Source organism: Rattus norvegicus, chromosome 10 (genome assembly GCF_036323735.1).
Source record: "Rattus norvegicus strain BN/NHsdMcwi chromosome 10, GRCr8, whole genome shotgun sequence".
Classification (NCBI taxonomy): domain Eukaryota; kingdom Metazoa; phylum Chordata; class Mammalia; order Rodentia; family Muridae; genus Rattus; species Rattus norvegicus.
In genome coordinates this window covers 85,896,687-85,917,553 of record NC_086028.1, presented here as the reverse complement: position 1 = coordinate 85,917,553, position 20,867 = coordinate 85,896,687, and the positions used below count along the sequence as shown (strand labels likewise).

The following is a 20,867-nucleotide window of genomic DNA, read 5'->3' as shown; positions in this document are numbered from 1 at the left end:
TGGCACCGTGCTGCCTAAATGCAGCAGACTCCCGGGAGCCCAGGGTAAACACCCCAGGCCAGATGCTGCTCAGGGCTCCCTGGGATGGTTTGCAGGGCTAGGGGAGCAAGCCATCACCGTCAGCAATATGGGTTCGTTTCTCCTCCAGGGGGACCGGTTTGGGGGTGCCTTGGACGCAGCAGCGAAGATGTTCAGTAAAGCCTTTGACAGCGGCATTATTCCCATGGAGTTTGTGAACAAGATGAAGAAGGAGGGGAAACTGATCATGGGCATCGGCCATCGAGTCAAATCGGTGAGCTATTGCCCTGTTCTGAGGCATCTGGAGGGAGTGGTACTAAGAGATTGCCAACTGAGGTAGAAATGCTTGCCCTGGAGCCATGACATCACCGATGAGAGTGCTTGCTGCTCTGAAAGAGAACATGTGTTTAGTTCCCAGCACCCATGGCAGCTTACTGTAGTTCCAGGGAACCCGACACCCTCTTCTGGATTCTGGGTGCCAGCAAACAGGCAGTGCACACACATACGTGCAGACAAAACACAGACCTTCCAAAAGAGAGACACTCGAGTTCTTGACTCCCCGTATGCAGAGCTTGGGGTATACAGACAGATTCCCAAGGCAAGGTGACCCTTTCCCAGCCAGATTAATGGCCCGAAGGGTTCTCAGTTCATCCAGCTTCAGTTTTCCAAATGAACTTGTAGGAGAAAAAGCTAAGATCAGGGGAAAGTGTCAATTGCCTTCCTCCAGACAGCACTTCCTGTTACAAGATCTCAGTGACCTGCAGCAGCCATACTGTGTCTGCCATGCTTGGCTGTGGCTTTTCCGTTTTAGCTAAGCAGCACTGGTCTGGGGGTTTGGGGGGCTACAGGTGGTCAAAGGTCAGCCTGTCAGTTCTTTCCTTCCTCCATGTGGCTAGAACTCAGGCTGTCAGGCTTAGTGGCCGGTGCCTTAATCGCCCTTTCTCTGACCCTTTCCCCCTCTTGCGTTGGTTAAGGCAAATCAGACAGTTAAACTTGACATACTTGGTGCAGAGAGGTAGGAATATTAAGCCGAGCCCAATTGAGATAGACCCATAGGGAAAGAGTATTTTAAACAGTTAGTGTGGCCCTGTGCAGGATGACAGTCGTGCGAATGCCCTGAAAACATGTCCTTTAGGTCACCAGTGGTAGGATTTGGGGTATGTCTGAGTCCTCTCTCTCACCCAGTGTCAGCCATGGGTTCTCTCCCTTAGTTACGGTTTCTTTTCCTCTTCTGTGTGTTTTCTGAGATGGTCTCTCTGCACCTTGGCCATCCTGGAGCTCCCTATATAGACTAGGCTGGCCTCAAACTCACAGAGATCCTCCTGTCTCTGCTTTGCAGGTCCTGGAGTTAAAAGCATGCACCATTGCACCCAGCTTAGTCAGGGCTTCAGTTGCTGTGATAAGGGTGCCCTGATCCAAGCACCTTGTGCAGGAAGGGTTCATTTCCTCTCACAGCTGTTTGGTGAGAGCCCTTCACTGGGGAAGATTGGGGCAGGGACTCAAGGCAGGGACTGAAGCAGAGGCCATGGAAGAACACTGTCGCCTGACTTGCAGTGACTCTGCAGCTAGCTTTCATATGAGCCAAGACCGCCAGGTGGCACCACCTACAGTAGGCTAGGCTTCCTTCCCACATGGGTCATTAATCAAGGAAATTCCCCACAAAGTTGCCTGCAGGCCATTCTGATAGAGCCTTTTCTCGTTGGAGGTTTCTCTTCCCACATAGCTCTAGCTTATTGACAAAAAGCAATCAGGCCAGGGCAGTCTCTAACCAGATGGCTAACTTCATTTGTCACAGTTCTGGGTTTTTTTCCTAAGGTATTTGGGTGCATGCATTGCTGCCCTATCCCCAGCGCGTGCAGAACTTTTTTGTAGCTTGCCGAGACGACCAATTCTGGTCAGCAGCCTGGTTTGTGGCCAGAACCTAAAACAGGGTAGTGAATGGTTGAATGCAGCCCCTTCTGCCTGACACTACAGATGCTGGTTAACTTCTTGACCTTATCTGCGGGCTGGGGTGAGGCTCAATTCCTTCCTTATAACAAAAGAGAGCACTACAGAGGTTGTTTGGAAGTCCAAATGAGGCAGACATAAGGGGACCTGAAAATCCTTCCCCCTCTCAGCGTTATCCTTAGGGGTGCTATGAAGACTTGTACACAGAGGTTGGGTCCCCATGCTGGCTCCAGGGTCACACAGGCACAGGTCTGTCCACTTGTAACACAAGCACAAGTGTATCCGTTGGCTGCTGTGTCTGAGCGATCGTCTCTCTAACTGGGTCTTTTTAGATAAACAACCCAGACATGCGAGTGCAGATCCTCAAAGACTTTGTCAAACAGCACTTCCCCGCCACCCCGCTGCTCGACTATGCACTGGAAGTGGAGAAAATCACCACCTCAAAGGTAAGGAAGGGGGGAGTCGTGTCCTCCTCTTCACCCCCAACCCCTCCCTTGTCCCATTTTGGGATTGATTTCTTAGTTCCGGGGCTTTTTGTCTTGTTCTGAAAGATGGCTCATGGGGTATAGGCTGGGTTTGAAATCACTCTACAGTAGATGATACCATCTGTCTGTCTCCCCATGCCCTGCCCAAATAGAACATTTGAAAATGGTGTCAAAGTTCATAGTCATAATGGTAGAAGCTTCCCGTTACTATACAAACGCCTGGCAGGTCACAGGGGAGGAGGATTCATGTGTTGTCTTCTAGGGGATCTAGGCTGAGGTGACAGGAAAGGGCTGGCAGGACAGAGTGGTGTACTCCATCACAGCAAGCTTTCTCCTTCCGCTCCACGTGGGCTCCTAGCTTGTGAGATGGCGCTTCCTACCTTACTGAGTCCTCTCTGGAAAGTTCTCACAGACAAACCCAGACCTGAGACTCACTGAACTCCCAGGAACTTCTCAGTCCAATCAGGCTATTTATCTGTTAGTGATGATTTTGTAAACGTTTAAATGGGAAGCAGTGTTTACACAACATGGAGGCATGAGATGCTTAGAATAAGCACTACAGTGCCAGGTGTGGGTTGGCAGCCAGACACGGAGGCAGAGAAGTCAGCATTAGAACAATAAAGGTAGTTTTTACAGAACATACAAATGACATTGTACCCACAAACCTCTATAGTAATTGTAGGTAACAGTGAAGCATCAGGAAAAAAGAAAAGAGAAATGATAAAACTTCTTTTTATTTTTGCCCTTTCAGAAGCCAAATCTTATCCTGAACGTGGATGGTTTCATCGGCGTTGCGTTTGTGGACATGCTTAGGAACTGTGGCTCCTTCACCCGGTGAGCGCCACGGCCTCTGCTCCAGCGTCACTGTTTCTTAGTTTCCCTCCAACCGTGAGAGGACTTAGCAAGGATGTCGAGGCATAAGGAGAAGACCAAAAGTTACCAGCACCCGTGACACCCTGCCACCCACCGCGCCCCACCTTTCCCCTTTGGAGCTGTAGAACTGCTCTCTGGGAGGAAGTAGTGCTGTCTCTTTAAGAAGATGGCCATGTGATTCCGTTTTAAAAGAACCTGGTTGTTTGTGTGTTTCAGGGAGGAAGCTGACGAGTATGTTGACATTGGAGCCCTCAATGGCGTCTTTGTGCTGGGAAGGAGTATGGGCTTCATCGGTGAGTTGGCTGTTGTTTTAAGGGTTTCTTGCTACGCTCCTTGTCCTGTATGTGTGAACCTCCAGAAGAGACGTCACAGTCCTCACCCTCATTCTTTTGTTTCTAATTATTGTTTGGGTTCGTGTCACATGGAGGTCTATGTCATTGTTCTTAATCCTTATTTGACTTTTCTTCTTATCTTTATCTTCCTTTTATTTCTAAGGAATAGTTTCCATTACTAGCTAAGAAAAGTAGATTTAATCTAACTTTGTGTGTGTGTGTGTGTGTGTGTGTGTGTGTGTGTGTGTGTACATACGCGCTTGCGCATGTGTGCACGCATGTTGTTTTATGGTTTTGTTATCTGCCCCCACTGTACCCTCCCAGGCCCGAGGCTGAGGGCTAACTCCTAGGAGGGCCTCATGCCTGTTAAGCAAACACCCCACCACAGAGCCACATCCTCAACCCAGTGTCTACATTTTGTACGTCAAGAAGAGTTCCCTCCCATTTTCTGCCCTTCACCATGCTTCTGGAACTAATAACAGACACATTGACTCCATTCTAGGGCACTATCTTGACCAGAAGAGGCTGAAGCAAGGGCTGTATCGTCACCCCTGGGACGACATTTCCTATGTTCTCCCGGAACACATGAGCATGTAACCGAGCCAGCAGCCCTACCGTAGAAAAAGGAAGACAAAAACTCCCTCCTCGACAATATAGCGGACAGACAGCTGGAAACAGAGCCCGTTATGGGCTGGGCCTGGAATGGAAATAGCCATTGATGTGCAGGCATGGAAAGCCAACACCACAGGCCCATTCAGTCCACACAGAGAAGCTTAGTATTTTTTTTTATATATATATATCTATATATATATAAGCATAGAAATTTAAAACCAAGCCAATACTTGTGACGTTTGCTCTGCTACCTGCTGTATCTATTACATGGAAGACTGTAAGCAAGCACTGTCAGAATAATGTTCTTCTAGGGCCTTATGATGTTGCTTTCTTTTTTTAATTAGTTAAAAATTTATTTTTCCTCTAGAGGAAGGGAATGCGACTTTTAAGACTTCAGGATACTATCTGTTTGTAGGACCACTGTCTGGTATCCCACCTCCCACTCATCTTCACACCACATGAAGAACACTGTATTAATCTGATTTTTAAGGATCTTTTTTTTTTTTCTGTGTTATGTGTTAAGGGTTTATTTAGTATCCCACTGAAACGTTCTGTGTTACAGACCAATGTCTACTTATGTCAAGGGGAGGAGGGTTGGGACCATTGTACCCTTAGCCATCGTCACACATGTGGAGTAGTAACTTAAATGTAAAGTTGTAACATACAAGTGTTTAAAATGGAAACCGCAAAGCAAAAAGCTGTGAAACGTCTCGTGTCTTGTGTTCTCTGTGTTCATGCAGCTGACTTGTCTGTTACTGAAGTGTGGGTCCAAAGACTCACATCTGTTCCGCATCTGTAACCCACAGAGATTCTGGGCAGCTGCCACCTCAGTCTCTTCTCTGTATTATCATGTTTGGTTTAAATAAACTAGATAGTAACAATGGCGTGGTGCTGTTCTGTGTCCTCTGCTTTTGAGACAAAGCTGTCCTGGAACTTGGAGACCAGGCTGGCCTCTGCTGGGATTAAAGGCATGCACCAATATGCCCAGCTCTTGGTCTTAGCATTTTAAAATCTGCCTTTGCCACTTGAAAAGAAAGATAATAAAAACACCAGTATAAATCTAGTCTCCCTGTCCCCTCAAAGGATATAGAGCCTCTAAAGTTTAGGCTTAGTGGTACCTTTAAGTTCCGACCCTTGGAAGGCAGGGGCAGGCAGAATCAGTTCAAGGCCAGCCTAATGTATGTGGTACCTTCTAGATTTTAGGACAGCTAGGGCTGCTTAGTGAACTTGGCTTCAAATATAGAAAAGGTTGATCTGGAGAGACAGCTTGGTGGTTAAGAGCACTTGCTGCTTATTCTGAGGTCCTGAGTTTACTTCCCAGAACCACAGTGGGTTGCCCACAACCATCTGTAACTCCAGTTGCAGGGGATCCTACAGCTGTGGCCTCCGAGGAGATCTTCCCTCACGCGCACATACCCATGTGTAGACGCCTACACGCAACTGAATGTAATTTTTAAAGGAATCTTCCAAAAGAAGAGAAAAAAGCTATTAAAACACCAGCTTATGAAATATCCACGTCTGTACTGCACTTTCTCCTTAATGAATGGTAACCATAACTCCAGCCATTCGTTACTCAGACCAAATGCTGGAGAGTTGCCTTTTTGATCTACTGGCTTCCGAGTTCTGTTCATTTACCGTGGAGCTCTCCTCTGATCTACCTCCTCCACTTCACTGGGGCCTTTATTTCCTCTTTTGTCCTGGTACAATCCGTCCTCCATCAGTGACATTTAAAATCCAAGTTGAGGACCCACGGTGAGATGGCTCACCAGGTAAAGACATTTGCTGCTAAGCCTAACCGTGTAAATACAGTGTGGAAGGAAAAGTTTCGCTAACGGTAGGCGTGAGGCACTGCAGTAACTATGTTCACACCTATAGTAAGTGATGTAAAAAGAGTAATTGTGCCACTTCACTACCTTGCTTAGAATTTCAAAGTGGCTTTGTTTCGTTTCTTGATACAGGGCCTCTTCATGTAGCCCTGGGTGTCCCCAGACTCACTAGACTAGCATGCCCTGGAGTGCAGAGGTCCTCCCAAGAGCTGGTTTTGTTCACCTTTATCTAGTCTACATGAAATGGTAATTGTGCAGCAAACTGCATAATTCGATTCAGCGCTACCTCATTTAATCCTTTGTTCTTCCAATGTAGGTGATATCCATTTTTAGGAAATCACATATAAGTAACTCCTTGGGGCTGGAGAGATGGCTCAGTGGTTAAGGGCACTGACTGCTCTTGCAGAAGTCCTGAGTTTGAATCCCAGCAACCACATGGTGGCTCACAACCATCTGTAATGGGATCTAATGCCCTCTTCTGGTGAGTCTGAAGACAACTACGGTGTATTTATGTACATAAAATATATAAATCTCTCTCTTTTTTAATGTAACTCCTCACCTTCACCCACTTAGCACTCAGTCTTGATTCGAGACAGCCTAGCCCAGGCTGTCCTTCCACGGATGATTCTGCCTTAGACTCCCAACTGCTGGGATTACAAGTGTGTGTTACTGTACTAGCCTAAGACTCAAAGTCATAAGCCTTTAGTCCCTTTTGAAAGTAATTTCCTCAGCCTGGTGGCATGTGGGAGGCAGAGGCAAGTGAATTCTGTGAGCTCGAGACCAGACTGGCTTATAGAGTGCATTCCAGGACAGTTACCACTACCTAGCAGAAACCTTCCCTTAAAATAAATTAAATAAATATGAATAAATATGAATGTTTTGTGGGTAAAAAAAATGGCTAATTGCACCTACCATCAACCAAGCCTAATTAATGACCCAAATATGAGTTCCATCCGCTAACGGAGAGAACAGACTCAATTAAATTGTCCTCCGTACTCCACACAAATAACCCACCACAAAAAAAAATAATAATTTTTTCTTTTTTTTGTGGGTTTTTTTTTTGGGAGGGGGTAATTTTCTTTTATTAAAAACATTTCAGAGCCCAGAGGAGGGATGGGAGTAATAGACAAAAAATAATTTTTTAGGGCTGTTTATTTATTGGTGCGGAGCTGATTAAACTGCCGTGGTTTCTTACATAGCTCATGTTAAATTGGGTGTGTTCAGGAACAATTTAGTAATCCCAAAACCCAGAAGAATCAGGAGTTCGAGGTCATCCTTAACTACACAGCAAGTTTGTGGCTACCCTGGGCTACATGAGAGACCCTTGCAAAAATAAACAAAAGGTTTATATTATTACATTTAACAATGTTATTTTTCTTTATACTGCCCCACTCCTGGATTGGAGAGATAGTTTAGGAGTTAGGAGTGCTGGCTAGCTGCTCTCTCAGAGGACCAGTTTGGCTGTTGGCTCCCAACACCGTTATCAGGTGATTTTTAACCACCTATATTTAACTCCGGCTCCAGGGGATCCAACCCCTGTCCTCTGTAGTTACCGGCACACACACATGTGCAGACACTTCGATAAGAATAAAATTAAAAAATACTTTCTCTCCGAAGTCAATCGTTTTGTTTCGAGACAGGGTTTCACTGTGTATCCCTGGCGGTCCTGGAACTCACTCTCTGAGACTAGGTCCTTGAACTCAGGGAGATTAGCCTGCCTCTGCCTACCAAGTGCTGGGATTGGCACAGGTCGGCAGAGGCAAGGTAGATCTCTGACTTCCAAGCTATCCTAGTCTACAGAGTGAGTTGAAAACAAACCAAAAAAAACTGTGTGTACGTGTGATGGTGAGGATACACTCCAAAGCAACTTAAAGTAGAAGAAAATTCAACAAAACAAGCACAGGCCGCAACCATAATGGAGGAGAAAAGGTGGACCAGAATTTTCTCTGGCTGCGAGAACTGCGCTTGCCTCGCTAGGGGGCGGAAGCATGGCGGAAGTGCGCAGGCGTAGCTCCGCCCCGCGCGCACTATTTAATCCCAGAATGCCTCTGTGTCGCACCAGAGTTGCCGCACCGTTCGGAAGCTGAGGGGTCGGTACGGCAGCGTCAAGATGGCGGCGGCTGTGGCAGCGGCGGCTGCGGCTGCGGCCGCGGCAGCATCTTTTCAAGTGCTGGAGATGGAGAGCATGGAGACTGCCGTCGCTGGTTCCGCGAGTCTGGCCGCCGAGGTCCGAGGCAGTGGCACGGTAGACTTTGTGACCGGGGCTGGGATCTCTACCCTTGTCGACACGGGCGGGGGCGATCCGGGCCCAGAGGCCGAGGACTTCGAGTGCAGTACTCACTGCTCCGAGTTGTCCTGGCGGCAGAACGAGCAGCGGCGTCAAGGTCTGTTCTGCGACATCACCCTGTGCTTCGGTGGGGCCGGAGGTCGCGAGTTCCGAGCCCACCGCTCGGTGCTGGCCGCCGCCACCGAGTACTTCACGCCCTTGCTCTCAGGCCAGTTTTCGGAATCGCGGTCAGGCCGGGTAGAGATGCGCAAGTGGAGCTCGGAGCCGGGACCCGAACCTGACACGGTAGAAGCCGTTATCGAGTACATGTACACCGGGCGCATCCGAGTGAGCACCGGCAGCGTGCACGAGGTGTTGGAGCTGGCGGACAGGTAAGGCGACGGTGGGCGAGCAAGGGTTGGGGGTTCGTGTCTGTGGTGCCAGCCCTCGCATTCTGCCCGCGGCGGGACAGCCACCGCGCCTGGCACTGAGGATGCCCCTGCGAGTCTAGCTTGTGCGCATTGCACCGGGGAGCGCAGATTTCAGGTTGTAGGGACAAAGGCGGTGAAAAATGGTGGGTAGTGTTCCGATTCCAGTGATGATGACATTTAAAAACGGTGAAATTCTACCTACGGATTGGAGGCGATGACATTTAAACCGACCTCGCAATGGCAAGAGCAATTGGACGTACAAAAGGGAATGGGTACACGTTACAGGCTTCCCAAAGGCCCTCAGTCAGGATCCAGGCTGGCTTAGAGAAAGGACTGTAAAAGAAAATACATGAAGGACGGGAGGATGTGTGAGGAATGTTTGGATTTTACTGAGTGTAATGGATGGGAGGCTGGGTAATGAGATGGTCTGATTTAATATTTAAATATTTCAAAAGTGAGAAATGGATTGTGGAAAGTGGATTGTAGGGAGCCAGAAAGGACGCTTCAGAGGTTGGTTTGGAGCCAGGTGGAGATGCTAGTACTGTTACAAATCCTTTAATACATACTTCTTGAGCACTAGACTCTGACCTCGTTAAAGTGCTGGGGGTGGGGGGTAAATCCAGCAGTGATCAAAACACATGAAAATCCTTTTCCTTAAAAAAACTCAAGTTCCACAGTAAATATATAATGTGGCCAATAATTATTGCGGCTGTGATGCAGAATGAGGTGTGGGGTTGTGCTTCATAGGCCCTAATGGTGAGGAGTTTTTCTGATTTTTTTTTTTTTTTTTTTTTTTTTGGTTCTTTTTTTTTTCGGAGCTGGGTGCCGAACCCAGGGCCTTTCGCTTCCTAGGTAAGCGCTCTACCACTGAGCTAAATCCCCAGCGTTTTTCTGTTTTTTATTTCTTTGTTTTGAGACAGGTTCTTGCTATGTAGCGCTGGCTATCCTGGAAATCACTCTGTAGACCAGGCTGAGAGGAACTACTTTTTAAATTGGGGGTTTAAAGAATGTTGAGAAGTCATAGCAAAGGCATATAGGTGGCAAGATAGTGTGCTTCAGGTAGAAAGAAAACAGCATGGTTTATATAGCTGGATGGAGGGAGGCAGGATGAAAGGGGCAAGAGCATCAGTGGTGGTGAGGATGGATCCCTTGGGTCATTGATGCTCATCCTTCCTAATGCTGTGACCCTTTAATACAGTTCCTAATGTTGTAGTGACCCCAAACCATAAAATTATTTCCTTCCTAGTTCATATCTAATTTTGCTCCTGTGAATATTTGATATGCAGGCTATCTGGATATTTGACCCTAGTGAAAGGGTCACTCAATCCCCTAAGGGGTCACAATCTATATGTTAAGACCTCGGCCTTGGGCTGGAGAGATGGCTCAGCCGTTAAAAGCTAGGCTCACAACCAAAAATATAAGAACCTCTGCCTTAGGGCCTTATGGGCCTGTGAAAGGAGCTGAACTTTTTAAAATTAGAAGGCATTGAGAATGATGCTCTCCCCCCCCCCCCCCCCCCCGAGCTGGGGACCGAACCCAGGGCCTTGCGCTTGCTAGGCAAGCGCTCTACCACTGAGCCAAATCCCCAACCCCGAGAATGATGCTGTTTTACTTGATAAAACAATAGGAAAGGGTGCAGCAGGAGCTGTAGCAGACTGTCGTTGCAATAGTGGTGGAGGCTGGGATTGAAAAGGGGGTGATGAGAACGGGCATCATCTATGTGTGTATGCTTTGAGGTTTATTTTATGTATATGGGTGTTTTACTTGCATGTATAGGTATAGATGCACAGTATCAGTGCTTGGTGCCTAAGGAGGCCAGAAAGAGGACATGTGGGTGCTGGAAATTAAACCTGGGTCTTCTTCAGAAGAACAGCCAGTGCTTTTAATGCTGAGCCATTTCTGTAGGCCATCTGTGTTTTGAAATAGAGGAGATGAATTACTGGTGGGCTTGATACAGGAGTAAGGAAAAATATTTTTTCTTCAGAGATAAAATTTCTTTTTTTTTTTTTTTTCCGGAGCTGGAGACCAAACCCAGGGCCTTGGGCTTGCTAGGCAAGCGCTCTATCACTGAGCTAAATCCCCAACCCCGAGATAGGATTTTTTTTTTTTTTTTTTTGTTCTTTTTTTTGGAGCTGGGGACCGAACCCAGGGCCTTGCGCTTGCTAGGTAAGTGCTCTACCACTGAGCTAAATCCCCAACCCCCGAGATAGGATTTCTTTATGTAGCCTTGGCTGCCCTAGAACTAGCTCTGTAGAGCAGGCTACAACTCAGCCCCACCTCCCTCTGCCTCCCAAGTGCTGGGATTAAAGGCCAGCACTACTGCCTAGCCAGCCAGAAAAAATGTTGGAAAGATCGGATTATTATTACAGTGTGGGAAAATGTTGGGTATTTAATCCCAACACCCTTGGGAAGCAAAGGCAAGCAGATCCTTTTAGTCTAGCCTGGTCTATATATCCAGCTCAGCTAGGCTGGAGATCTTGTCCCACCTCCTTATTTCAAAATAGATGTGGAAAAATAGGGGCTTTCAGAGATGGCCCAGATGTGGAAAACACGCCTGCACTATGGGCATGAGGGCAAAGTAGTGCATTCCTATAACCCCAGGCTTGGGCAAGAGCAGAAACAGGCTGATTCCAGTCTCGCATACTGGGGGAGGTTCAATGAAAGACCTTGCCTGGACTGACAGCTCAGTGGTTATGAGCACTTGTTTCTCTTACAGAGAACCAAGATTGATTTGGTTCTCAGCCCCAATCTTGTGACTCACAACTATCTATTTCAGTGGATCTGATGTCTTCTGACCATCAAGGGCGTCAGACACACATGGTATACATATAAGGAAAACACTCATACACATCTTTTTTAAAAATTTAGATCCAAAAGGGTGGAGATTAACCAAGGAAAGAAATCTGATGTCAAAGCCTTGTGCCTCTCTATACATTCATATTCAAACACACAAAAGATATGGAAAACAAAGAGCAGATAGGAGAGGAAGGTCAGTGGGCAGGGTCAAGATGACTGAGTAAGCTTCAGATTGAATGAAGGACATTGGGTCTCCAGTTAAGCTGTGAAAGAAATCACAAGGAGAAAGAATGTAACAAAAAAGGATATTTCCAAGAGCTGGAGATATGGCTCAGCCATTAAGAGTGTCTGCTTTTCCAGAGGGGCCTATGTTCAATTCCCAGAACCCACATGATGGTTCACAACCATCTGTAACTCCACTTGGAGGTTCAACTCCCTCTTCTGATATTGACAGTAGGCACACATGTGGAGCACATACATAAATGCAGGCAAAACACTAAAACATTATTTTTAGAATAGGGATATGTCTAAACACTGAGATTAGTGTAAATCTTTATACTGGAAAAAGAGCCAAGGATAGTGACACATTCTTGTGACCCCAACTCTTGGGAGGCTGAGCCAGTAGGAACAGGAGTTCTAGACTTGCATGGGTTACACACACCTTTAATCCCAGAATTCAGGATGCAGAGGTGGGTGGATATTTGTTTTTGAGGCAGAGTGAATTCCAGGACAGCTAAGGGCTACAAAAAAAAATTAGGAGAGTACCTTTAATCCCACCAATGCTTAGGACGTGGGGGTGGGGGGGTGTCAGTTGGATCTCTGATTTCAAGGACAGGCAGAGCTACATGGGAGATCCAGCCTCAAAGCCAAAAAAGAAAAAAGGAAAAAAAAATAGAGTAGGCATTAGATGGAAAGAAGAGATAAATGCAAATTGGGGGAAACTAGCATATAATTTATAATTAAAGCCACAGAATAGATTAAATTACTTAAGAGTACATATTAAAAATGAATAAAGGGAAAGAGGGCAGGTAGGAGAGTCTCTACCGCATTAAAGAATCCAGCAGAATGAACTGAGCTGATACCATGGAGGCCTAAAAAGGGGGTGGAGTCTACTGTCAAATGATCGATAATTGAAGGTTGGTGATGACATCATCGAGTTAAGTATGTCCATTAAAAAGGATTGGGTTTGAGGTAGAGTGCCTAGTTAATTCTAAAATAGGAATAGTGGGACATGTTTTTGTGCTGAAGAAAATGATTCTGGCTCTTGCTCCGGGCTCTGTCCTCTCACCCTTTCCTCTCTTCCCATTCCCTTCCCCCCCTCTCTTTCCACATGTTTATGGCGCTCGCTCTCTCTCTCTCTCTTCTCTCCTCCCCTCCCCTCCCCTCCCCTCTCCTCTCCTCTCCTCTCCTCTCCTCTCCTCTCCTCTCCTCCCCATCCCCTGAATAAACTATTCTATACTATTAAAAAAAAATTACTCTGTTTGAGAGGAGAAACATACTATAAAAGCAAACGGACACAGGAGGTTTTTAAATCAAGGTAGGTCAGACTCCACATTACACTAAGATTGGGTGATGCGCACTTGTATCCAGCACTTGGCAGGAGATATAGTCCAGTGTTGACTAAATAGTCCAGAGATCCTTCTCAAGAATCGTAAGGATTGAGTCTTGGCTGTGGTGGATCGTGTCTTTGATCCCACCATTTATTTTTTATTTTTTATTTATTTATTTTTTTGGTTCTTTTTTTCAGAACTGGGGACTGAACCCAGGGCCTTACTACGCTTCCTAGGCAAGGGCTCTGCCACTGAGCAAGGGCCTTACTACGATCCCACCATTTATAAAGCAGCAGTAGGTAGTCTTGAGTTCCAGGCCAGTCTCAAAACTATAGGTGGAACTGGGAAAGAACATAGAGTGGATAACTGTAGGCAAATTGTTGAGGGAAAGATAAAGCCCCTACCCACCTGATTGCTTCTCTTCTTAAAGTACAAGACTGGATCCTCAGGGTTGGGTATAGGACCAAGGAGAATGAAACGGAAAAGAAGAGTAGCTATTGTCAAGTTGTATTTGTCTGGGGGGTTTTTTTTTGGTTTTTTGTTTGTTTGTTTTGTCATTGTTGGTCCTTTTTGAGTAATGAGAAAAGGAGAGAATTCTTCAGGCAGTTTACTTAAAACTAACTTTGCTGGTGAAGTGGTGCATGCCTTTAATCTTTACACGAGGGAAGCAGAGACAGGCTATCTGAGTTCAAGGTTAGCTAGGGCTACACAGAGAGAGCCTGTCTCAAAATATGAAAACAAAATATCCAACTGTTCTCCATCCTTCAGAGGCACTATTCTAAGTGCCCTGTAATGATTGAATTTAATCTAGTGATCTCTGAGGCAGGATCATTTTTTCTCTGCCTAGATATACTGTCTCTGATCCAGCTCTGCATGGCACTTGGATTAGAAATTACAGGGTGAGCAGGGTCTTTTGGCTCAGTACTGTAATCCCAGCTACTCAAGAGGCAGAGGCAGAAGGATTACAGATTAAAGCCAACCTGGGCAACTTAGATCCTGTCACAAAAAAAGGTGGAAGAGAGGGGTTGTATAGTAGAGCACCAGCCTACCATGTAGGAGGCCCTGAGTTGAATCCTGTCTTACAGTTTCCATTGCTATGAAGAGACACCATGACCAGGTAACTCTTGTAAAGGCAAACATTTAATTGGGGCTGGCTTACAGGTTCTCAGGTTCAGTCCATTATCATCTAGGCAGGAATCATTGCCACGTGCAGGCAGACATGGTGCTGGAGAAGGAGCTGAAAGTTCTGCACCTTGATTTGAAGGCAAACAGAAGATTGGCATCTGAAGCAGCCAGGAGGAGGCCTCTTTCACACTGGTTGGAGTCTGAGCATGGGACTTTAAAGCCCACCTCTGTAGTGACACACTTCCTCCAACAAGGCTATACCTCATAATAGTGCTACTTTGCAAGGACCAAACACCCACAAATCCCCAGTATCATTAAATAAATATAAATATAAGCCCAGCACAGTGCTTCTCACACAACAATGCCTAGTGTGTAAGAGCTATTATTTTTATAGAGTAATATTTCCCAAAACCTATCTTAAGGGACTATGCTTCAGAATTATCTGCTGAACATTAGTGTTAGAGGCAGCCTGGGAATCAGGTGGCCCTGGCACCCAGACCTGTCTGGGGTACTATAGATACTAGAGTCTAGAACCTTCACTTATCACTCTTTGTCTTTATCTCCTAAGATTAGAATGTTTCTTCCAGAGGGTTGAGAAAGCGTATCTTAATTTATCTGTATTTGTAGTTAAATAGTTATTAAGCACAGTGACCATAATAAGCCATTATTAAATGAGAATGGGCCTGTCATCATGATGAACGATGGAAATGACACCATCATGATGACATTGTTCTTAGATTGTTAAAGAGTCTTTCTCTTTTATAACCATGGTCCCAGATTGAGCACCCCTGGGCTGAGTGCTTCCAGATTTATGATTTAGGTCAATACTGTGTTGTTTTTTTATTTTAACTTAAATGAATTTAGGTGGGTGAGCAATGTTCTATTAGTAACATATCAAACCACTTGACCCCAAGGGAGTGGCCACTATTAGGAGGTGTGGCCTTGTTGGAGGAAGTGTTTGACTGTGAGGGTTCACTTTGAGACCCTCCTCCTAGCTGCCTGGGAGCCAGTCTTCTGACTGCCTTCCTATTAAGATATAGAACCCTCAGCTCCTTCTCCAGCACCATGTCTGCCTGCACTGGGCCATGCTTCCTGCCTAGATGATAATGGACTGAACCTGAGAACCTGTAAGCCAGCCCCAGTTTTTTGCCTTGGTCATGGTGTCTCTTCACAGCAATAAAACCCTAATTAAGACACCTGCATACACTCTTTGTTGTGTGTCTGTTTTGTTCTTGGCTTCAGATATTTGAGTTAATCTTGTCTCATTTTAATGACAGCCAGCTTTAGGCAAAGTCCCTGAGAAAAGCCTATTCTTGTGGTTGCCTAAAAAGATGAAGATAGGAAAACTTCTGACACAGCCTAGGCTTCTGATATCTGACCAAGCAGAGTCTGTCTCTAAGAAGTTAGTTTCTTCTTGCTTCTAGTTTAGACTGTATGGTCATACTACACAAAGCCTTTTCACCAAGACACTTTTCCAATTAAGAAAAACACAAAGCTTGGAGTGGTGGTGCATGCCTGACCTGTCTCAAAACACCCCCCCCCCAAAAAAAAAAACCAAAACAAACAGAAATAAGAGTTCAGTGACTACAAAGGGATTAGAAAGGATGTCAGGAATGCGTTTGGATTGGCTTTGTCCTTGTGTGTGTGTGTGTGTGTGTGTGTGTGTGTGTGTGTGTGTATTTGAGAGTATATTCAGGTGAGTGCAGATGCCCAAGAATGCCAGAAGAGGGTATTTGACTCTTCCCAGCTGAAGTTAGGCAGTTGTAAGAAACTCGGAGGGGTTGGGGATTTAGCTCAGTGGTAGGCAAGCACAAGGCCCTGGGTTCGGTCCCCAGCTCTGAAAAAAAGAAAAAAAAAAAAAAAAAAAAAGAAACTCGGTATGAGTGCTAGGAACTAAACTCAAGTCCTCAGATGGCCATCTTCTAGCTTCCAAGGGTACCAGCCATGTATGTGGTACACAGATACTTGCAGACAAAATACCCATATATAATATGACAGTAGAATCCAGTCATAGTGGCACATGTTTTTAACCCCAGCACTCAGGAGCAGAGAAAGAAAGGTGGATCTATGTTTCAGGACAGCCAGAGTTAGTGAGACCCTGTCTTAAAAAAAATAAAAAGATTATTAGAATTAATAATAATCTATCCCTCAGCCCCCTTTTCTCATTTTCTTAAATTTTGAAACAGGGTCTCACTAAGTTTCCCAGATAGGCCTTTACCCAGTGATTCTCCTGTGTCAGTCTCTGAGTATTAGGATTACAGGCTCGTGCCTGTAAATGTATTATGTGTCTATGATGTATGGGTGCCACATCTGGAGGGAAGGGGAGTTTCCCTTCCACCTCAACATGGGTTCTAGGGATGGAATTCCAGTCTCTAGGCATTCTCTGACAGTGCCTTTTCCCACTGAGCTATTTCAAACCCTTTCCCCTAAAAAAATAGATTTTCCAGCATACTATTCGCTAATTTTTGGGGGGTGGGGGAGTAGTCTTTTACCAGTTTTGTGTCTGTAAGATTAATCCTACCATTTTAACTTGTATAATTTAGGTACACATATAACTATATAAAACATATATTCCGTAATTAATTGTTTATCTTTTTTCTTGATTCTAGATTCTTATTAATTCGTTTAAAAGAATTCTGTGGAGAATTTCTCAAGAAAAAACTTCATCTCTCAAATTGTGTGGCCATTCACAGCTTAGCCCACATGTATACCCTGAGCCAGCTTGCTCTGAAAGCTGCAGATATGATTCGGAGAAATTTCTATAAAGTCATTCAGGACGAGGAATTTTACACTTTACCTTTCCATCTCATTCGAGACTGGCTTTCAGACCTGGAGATTACTGTGGATTCTGAGGAGGTTCTTTTTGAAACGGTTTTGAAGTGGGTTCAGAGAAATGCCGAAGAGAGAGAGAGATACTTTGAAGAACTTTTTAAATTACTCAGGTTGTCCCAGATGAAACCCACCTACCTTACGCGGCATGTCAAACCAGAGCGGCTGGTGGCCAATAATGAAGTTTGTGTCAAGCTGGTGGCTGAAGCAGTGGAGAGGCATGCGCTCAGAGCAGAGAATATACAGTCTGGCACACTGCAACATCCCACTTCGCAAGTCTCACTGTTACCTCGCTATGGACAAAACATGGATGTGATCATGGTCATCGGAGGTGTGTCAGAAGGAGGAGACTATTTAAGTGAATGTGTAGGATATTTCGTTGATGAGGATAGATGGGTAAATCTGCCCCACATTCATAATCACCTTGATGGACATGCCGTTGCAATTACAGAATCGTATGTGTATGTTGCTGGCTCCATGGAACCAGGGTTTGCTAAAACTGTGGAAAGATACAACCCAAACCTGAATACTTGGGAACACGTTTGTAGTCTGATGACCAGAAAGCACTCTTTTGGGCTAACAGAAGTCAAAGGGAAGCTGTATAGCATTGGAGGACATGGAAATTTTAGCCCTGGCTTTAAAGATGTGACTGTTTACAATCCTGAGCTTGATAAGTGGCACAATTTAGAGTCAGCACCAAAGATTCTTCGAGATGTCAAAGCACTAGCCGTTGAGGACCGGTTTGTGTACATTGCTGCCCGTACGCCTGTGGACCGGGACACCGAGGATGGACTGAAGGCTGTAATTACTTGCTATGATACAGAGACTCGACAGTGGCAAGATGTGGAATCTTTGCCGCTTATTGACAATTACTGTTTTTTCCAGATGTCTGTGGTCAATTCAAACTTCTATCAGACAGCATCATGCTGTCCCAAGAGTTACTCTTTAGAAAATGAAGAGGCAGTAAGGAAGATTGCTGGTCAGGTGTCTGATGAGATCCTGGAAAGCCTGCCTCCAGAAGTCCTGAGCATCGAAGGAGCAGCCATTTGCTACTACAGAGATGATGTCTTCATTATTGGGGGCTGGAAGAACAGCGATGACATTGACAAGCAGTATCGGAAGGAGGCCTACCGGTACTGTGCTGAGAGAAAGAGGTGGATGCTCCTCCCTCCAATGCCTCAGCCCCGTTGCAGGGCCACTGCTTGCCACGTCAGGATCCCCTACCGGTACTTGCACGGCACACAGAGATACCCCATGCCTCAAAACTTAATGTGGCAGAAGGACCGCATCCGACAGATGCAAGAGATACATCGGCATGCCCTGAACATGCGCAGAGTGCCAAGTTCCCAGATTGAATGCTGAACTTGCCAATGCTTGCAGCTGATAACTGTTCTCCCTGTTCTGTGAGGCTGGAGATCCTTGGACTGTTACTTGGAAAAGTATGTCGATGACGTATTTTCTACTTGGACTTATTATTACCCCTATATAAAAGAAGTGTAGTTAAAAAACAAATAGGAAACTCAGTTCAATGTGGTAATTTTTGTTAGGTTGCAGTCCTGACCTTCGTTTGTGTTTGTGCTGGCAAATAAGATCTTATTAAAGAGAAGTGGGGGAAAGCAGGTCTAGTTACTTGGCCTTTCTTCTGCCAACAACTAACTTTGTCTTAGGGACTTACATGGGGCTCTGAGCACCAGTGTTATTTGCACATTTATTTGATACTCCTTTAAGTTTTTTATGGATCGTTTTCAGTGATACCAATTTATGCATTAAGCTCTCATCTGCAGGAGACGTGTGCAATAGTGAAACTGGATCTGAAGGTAAAAGCACAGTGTTTGAGCAGAAGTGATCTCAGAATGTTAGCATTGAGGCTCTGCTGGATGCGTTTATCTACAAAGGCTGTTTTGTTTGTTGGAAGGTTGAGGAGGTTGAGTGGCACATCCTTTGGGTTGTTTGTTTTTTCCCACAGCTGTTTATAGACTTGAAGCCAACATTCTGAGATGATAGTTGGGAAGATACTAATGTTTACCTGCTTGTCTAGAGGGAGTTAACACAGGTGAAGTTTATTTCTCGAAGAGAAGTGCTCAGTGTAGCTGAGAAAGCAAACGAACAAACATTTGAAACACTTTGAAGGGTTGTCACTGTGTTGATGAAGATGCAGTGTGCCGTGACAATCAACACACGATGCCTTCAGCTCGTTTTTTGCTTCACTGAATATTGTATAGACTCCTTATCAGTTCTTTCTGCAAGTAAAGCTTTCAAATGGCAAGGAAGTAACAGTTTAGAAAATACTGATAAAAGAAGCCATGTTATTTCTGGCCTGATTGTCATAACATTCTACCTAGACTTCTACTGGAACTTAGAGCCTAGAACATCAAATCTGAGTACATAGTTTTGGCATTTACAATTTTAAGGTTTTGATATATGACATTTAACAGGAAACTATCAAAAGGTTATCTAATCAGTTCAATGTCATCTTTCAGAAAAGGTTTTTAGTCTGTACATATTTTATTGCACTCCCTAAAGTAGTCTTATTTTTTGAGACATGGTCTCACTATGTAGCCTTGGTTGGCCTGGAATTCCCTAGATAGATAAGGTTTTGACCAACATAGATCCTGAGGGATGAGCTTCCAAGGACCAAGAAGCAGTTTTAGCAGCAGCTGCTTCTACCCCTTCCAGTTGTCTGCTTTTGTTGAGCTGTGACAATGATGTTGGACATTCACGTTCCTCTGATTCTTTGTATTTATTATCATTTTATGGAGCTGCTATTTTATAGTTCATATTCGTGATCTGCAATTTTCAGTTGCATTAGGTATGTCTTTGAGTCCTGTTCTTAGTATCTATGCATACTTCCTTTTTGCATATGGTGTTGGAGGATTAACTCTTTTCTTTTGAAGGTTGTCATATTGCTTTTGCACTGTTTTGATGATAAATTACTGCTCAGTACATTAGATTTTTTGTTCATATGTAGATACTTATATAATTTCCTGTTTTTCCTTAAGAATCTGCATCTAATTTGTACTTAGTTTCTGAACTCCCTTGTGCAGGACTTGGCACTCTCACCCTTAAGGTTTTGTGGATAATCTTCATCTTGTTCTGTGACAGTTTCAATTTTTTATATCATTTAATCCTATAGTATTGATATATATTGGTAGATATAGATATCAATCTTTTTCTCCTGTTTTTCTTTTAATGCAAATCTCAAATTACAGAGATCACTTTGTGTGATCTAACCCGTATTCTTGCTGGTTTTATCTTTGATGTTTTTGTTTTCTGAGACAAAGTATGTTGTCTCGGCTGGCCTGGAACTCTATGTAGACCAGGCTGGCCTGGAATTCACATAGATCCACCTGCCTCTGCCTGGGATTAAAGGCATGTCCTATTGTGCTAGGCTTGATGGCGCTTTAGAACACTAATTTCATTTTCTAATTCCTCAGTTTGTTTTGTAAGTAGTTCGTGGTGTTTAGTTTGTCTTTTATGTAAATTAACTGTATCTGGGACCTTTAGAGAAGAGACATTAGCGAATCCTCAGTTACTGGTTCAGATGATTATGTCATTGGGGTCTTCCTGGCATTTCTTTCTTTTCTGATTAGTCATTTCTTCCAACTTATCAGCCGATAATGTCACTCCTATCATATCTTTTCTAAACACTGTTATGCTGGATTGGCTGAGACTGAATATTCTTTGTATTCAGAAAGTTTTCACATTGATAAGGCTACAACATTGACAAGTTAGTAGAGTAATCTGTTGTCAGTCCAAAGACATCTTGCATAATTTCTT

The 20,867-nt window shown here is 44.7% G+C and overlaps 2 protein-coding genes across 4 annotated transcripts in view; both read left to right on the top strand.

The window, feature by feature from the left end:
* Positions 1–5,152, top strand: part of Acly (ATP citrate lyase) — a 52,204-nt gene extending 47,052 nt beyond the window's left edge. For 2 of the 3 annotated variants that reach the window (NM_001111095.1, NM_016987.2), the window contains 5 exons: positions 149–292; positions 2,298–2,411; positions 3,202–3,284; positions 3,540–3,616; positions 4,158–5,152. In NM_001111095.1, the coding sequence (NP_001104565.1) occupies positions 149–292; positions 2,298–2,411; positions 3,202–3,284; positions 3,540–3,616; positions 4,158–4,252 (513 nt within the window). In that variant the 3' untranslated portion in view covers positions 4,253–5,152. The remainder of the gene's footprint in view (positions 1–148; positions 293–2,297; positions 2,412–3,201; positions 3,285–3,539; positions 3,617–4,157) is intronic. The other variant, XM_039085164.2, reaches the window with a different exon arrangement.
* Positions 5,153–8,147: 2,995 nt separating this feature from the next.
* Klhl11 (kelch-like family member 11) lies at positions 8,148–18,707 on the top strand. The gene is made up of 2 exons (NM_001105838.1): positions 8,148–8,751; positions 16,871–18,707. Exons 1-2 carry the CDS (start codon positions 8,204–8,206, stop codon positions 18,450–18,452), a joined length of 2,130 nt encoding a protein of 709 aa, NP_001099308.1. The 5' UTR covers positions 8,148–8,203; the 3' UTR covers positions 18,453–18,707.
* The last annotated feature ends 2,160 nt before the right edge of the window (positions 18,708–20,867 follow it).

What these genes read in the sequence shown, in the direction of transcription:
- Klhl11 (NM_001105838.1), top strand. Translation starts at nt 8,204, where the DNA reads ATGGCGGCGGCTGTGGCAGCGGCGGCTGCGGCTGCGGCCGCGGCAGCA. An exon ending in GTGTTGGAGCTGGCGGACAG is followed by an intron (nt 8,752 to 16,870) that starts GTAAGGCGACGG and finishes TCTTGATTCTAG; the next exon opens with ATTCTTATTAATTCGTTTAA.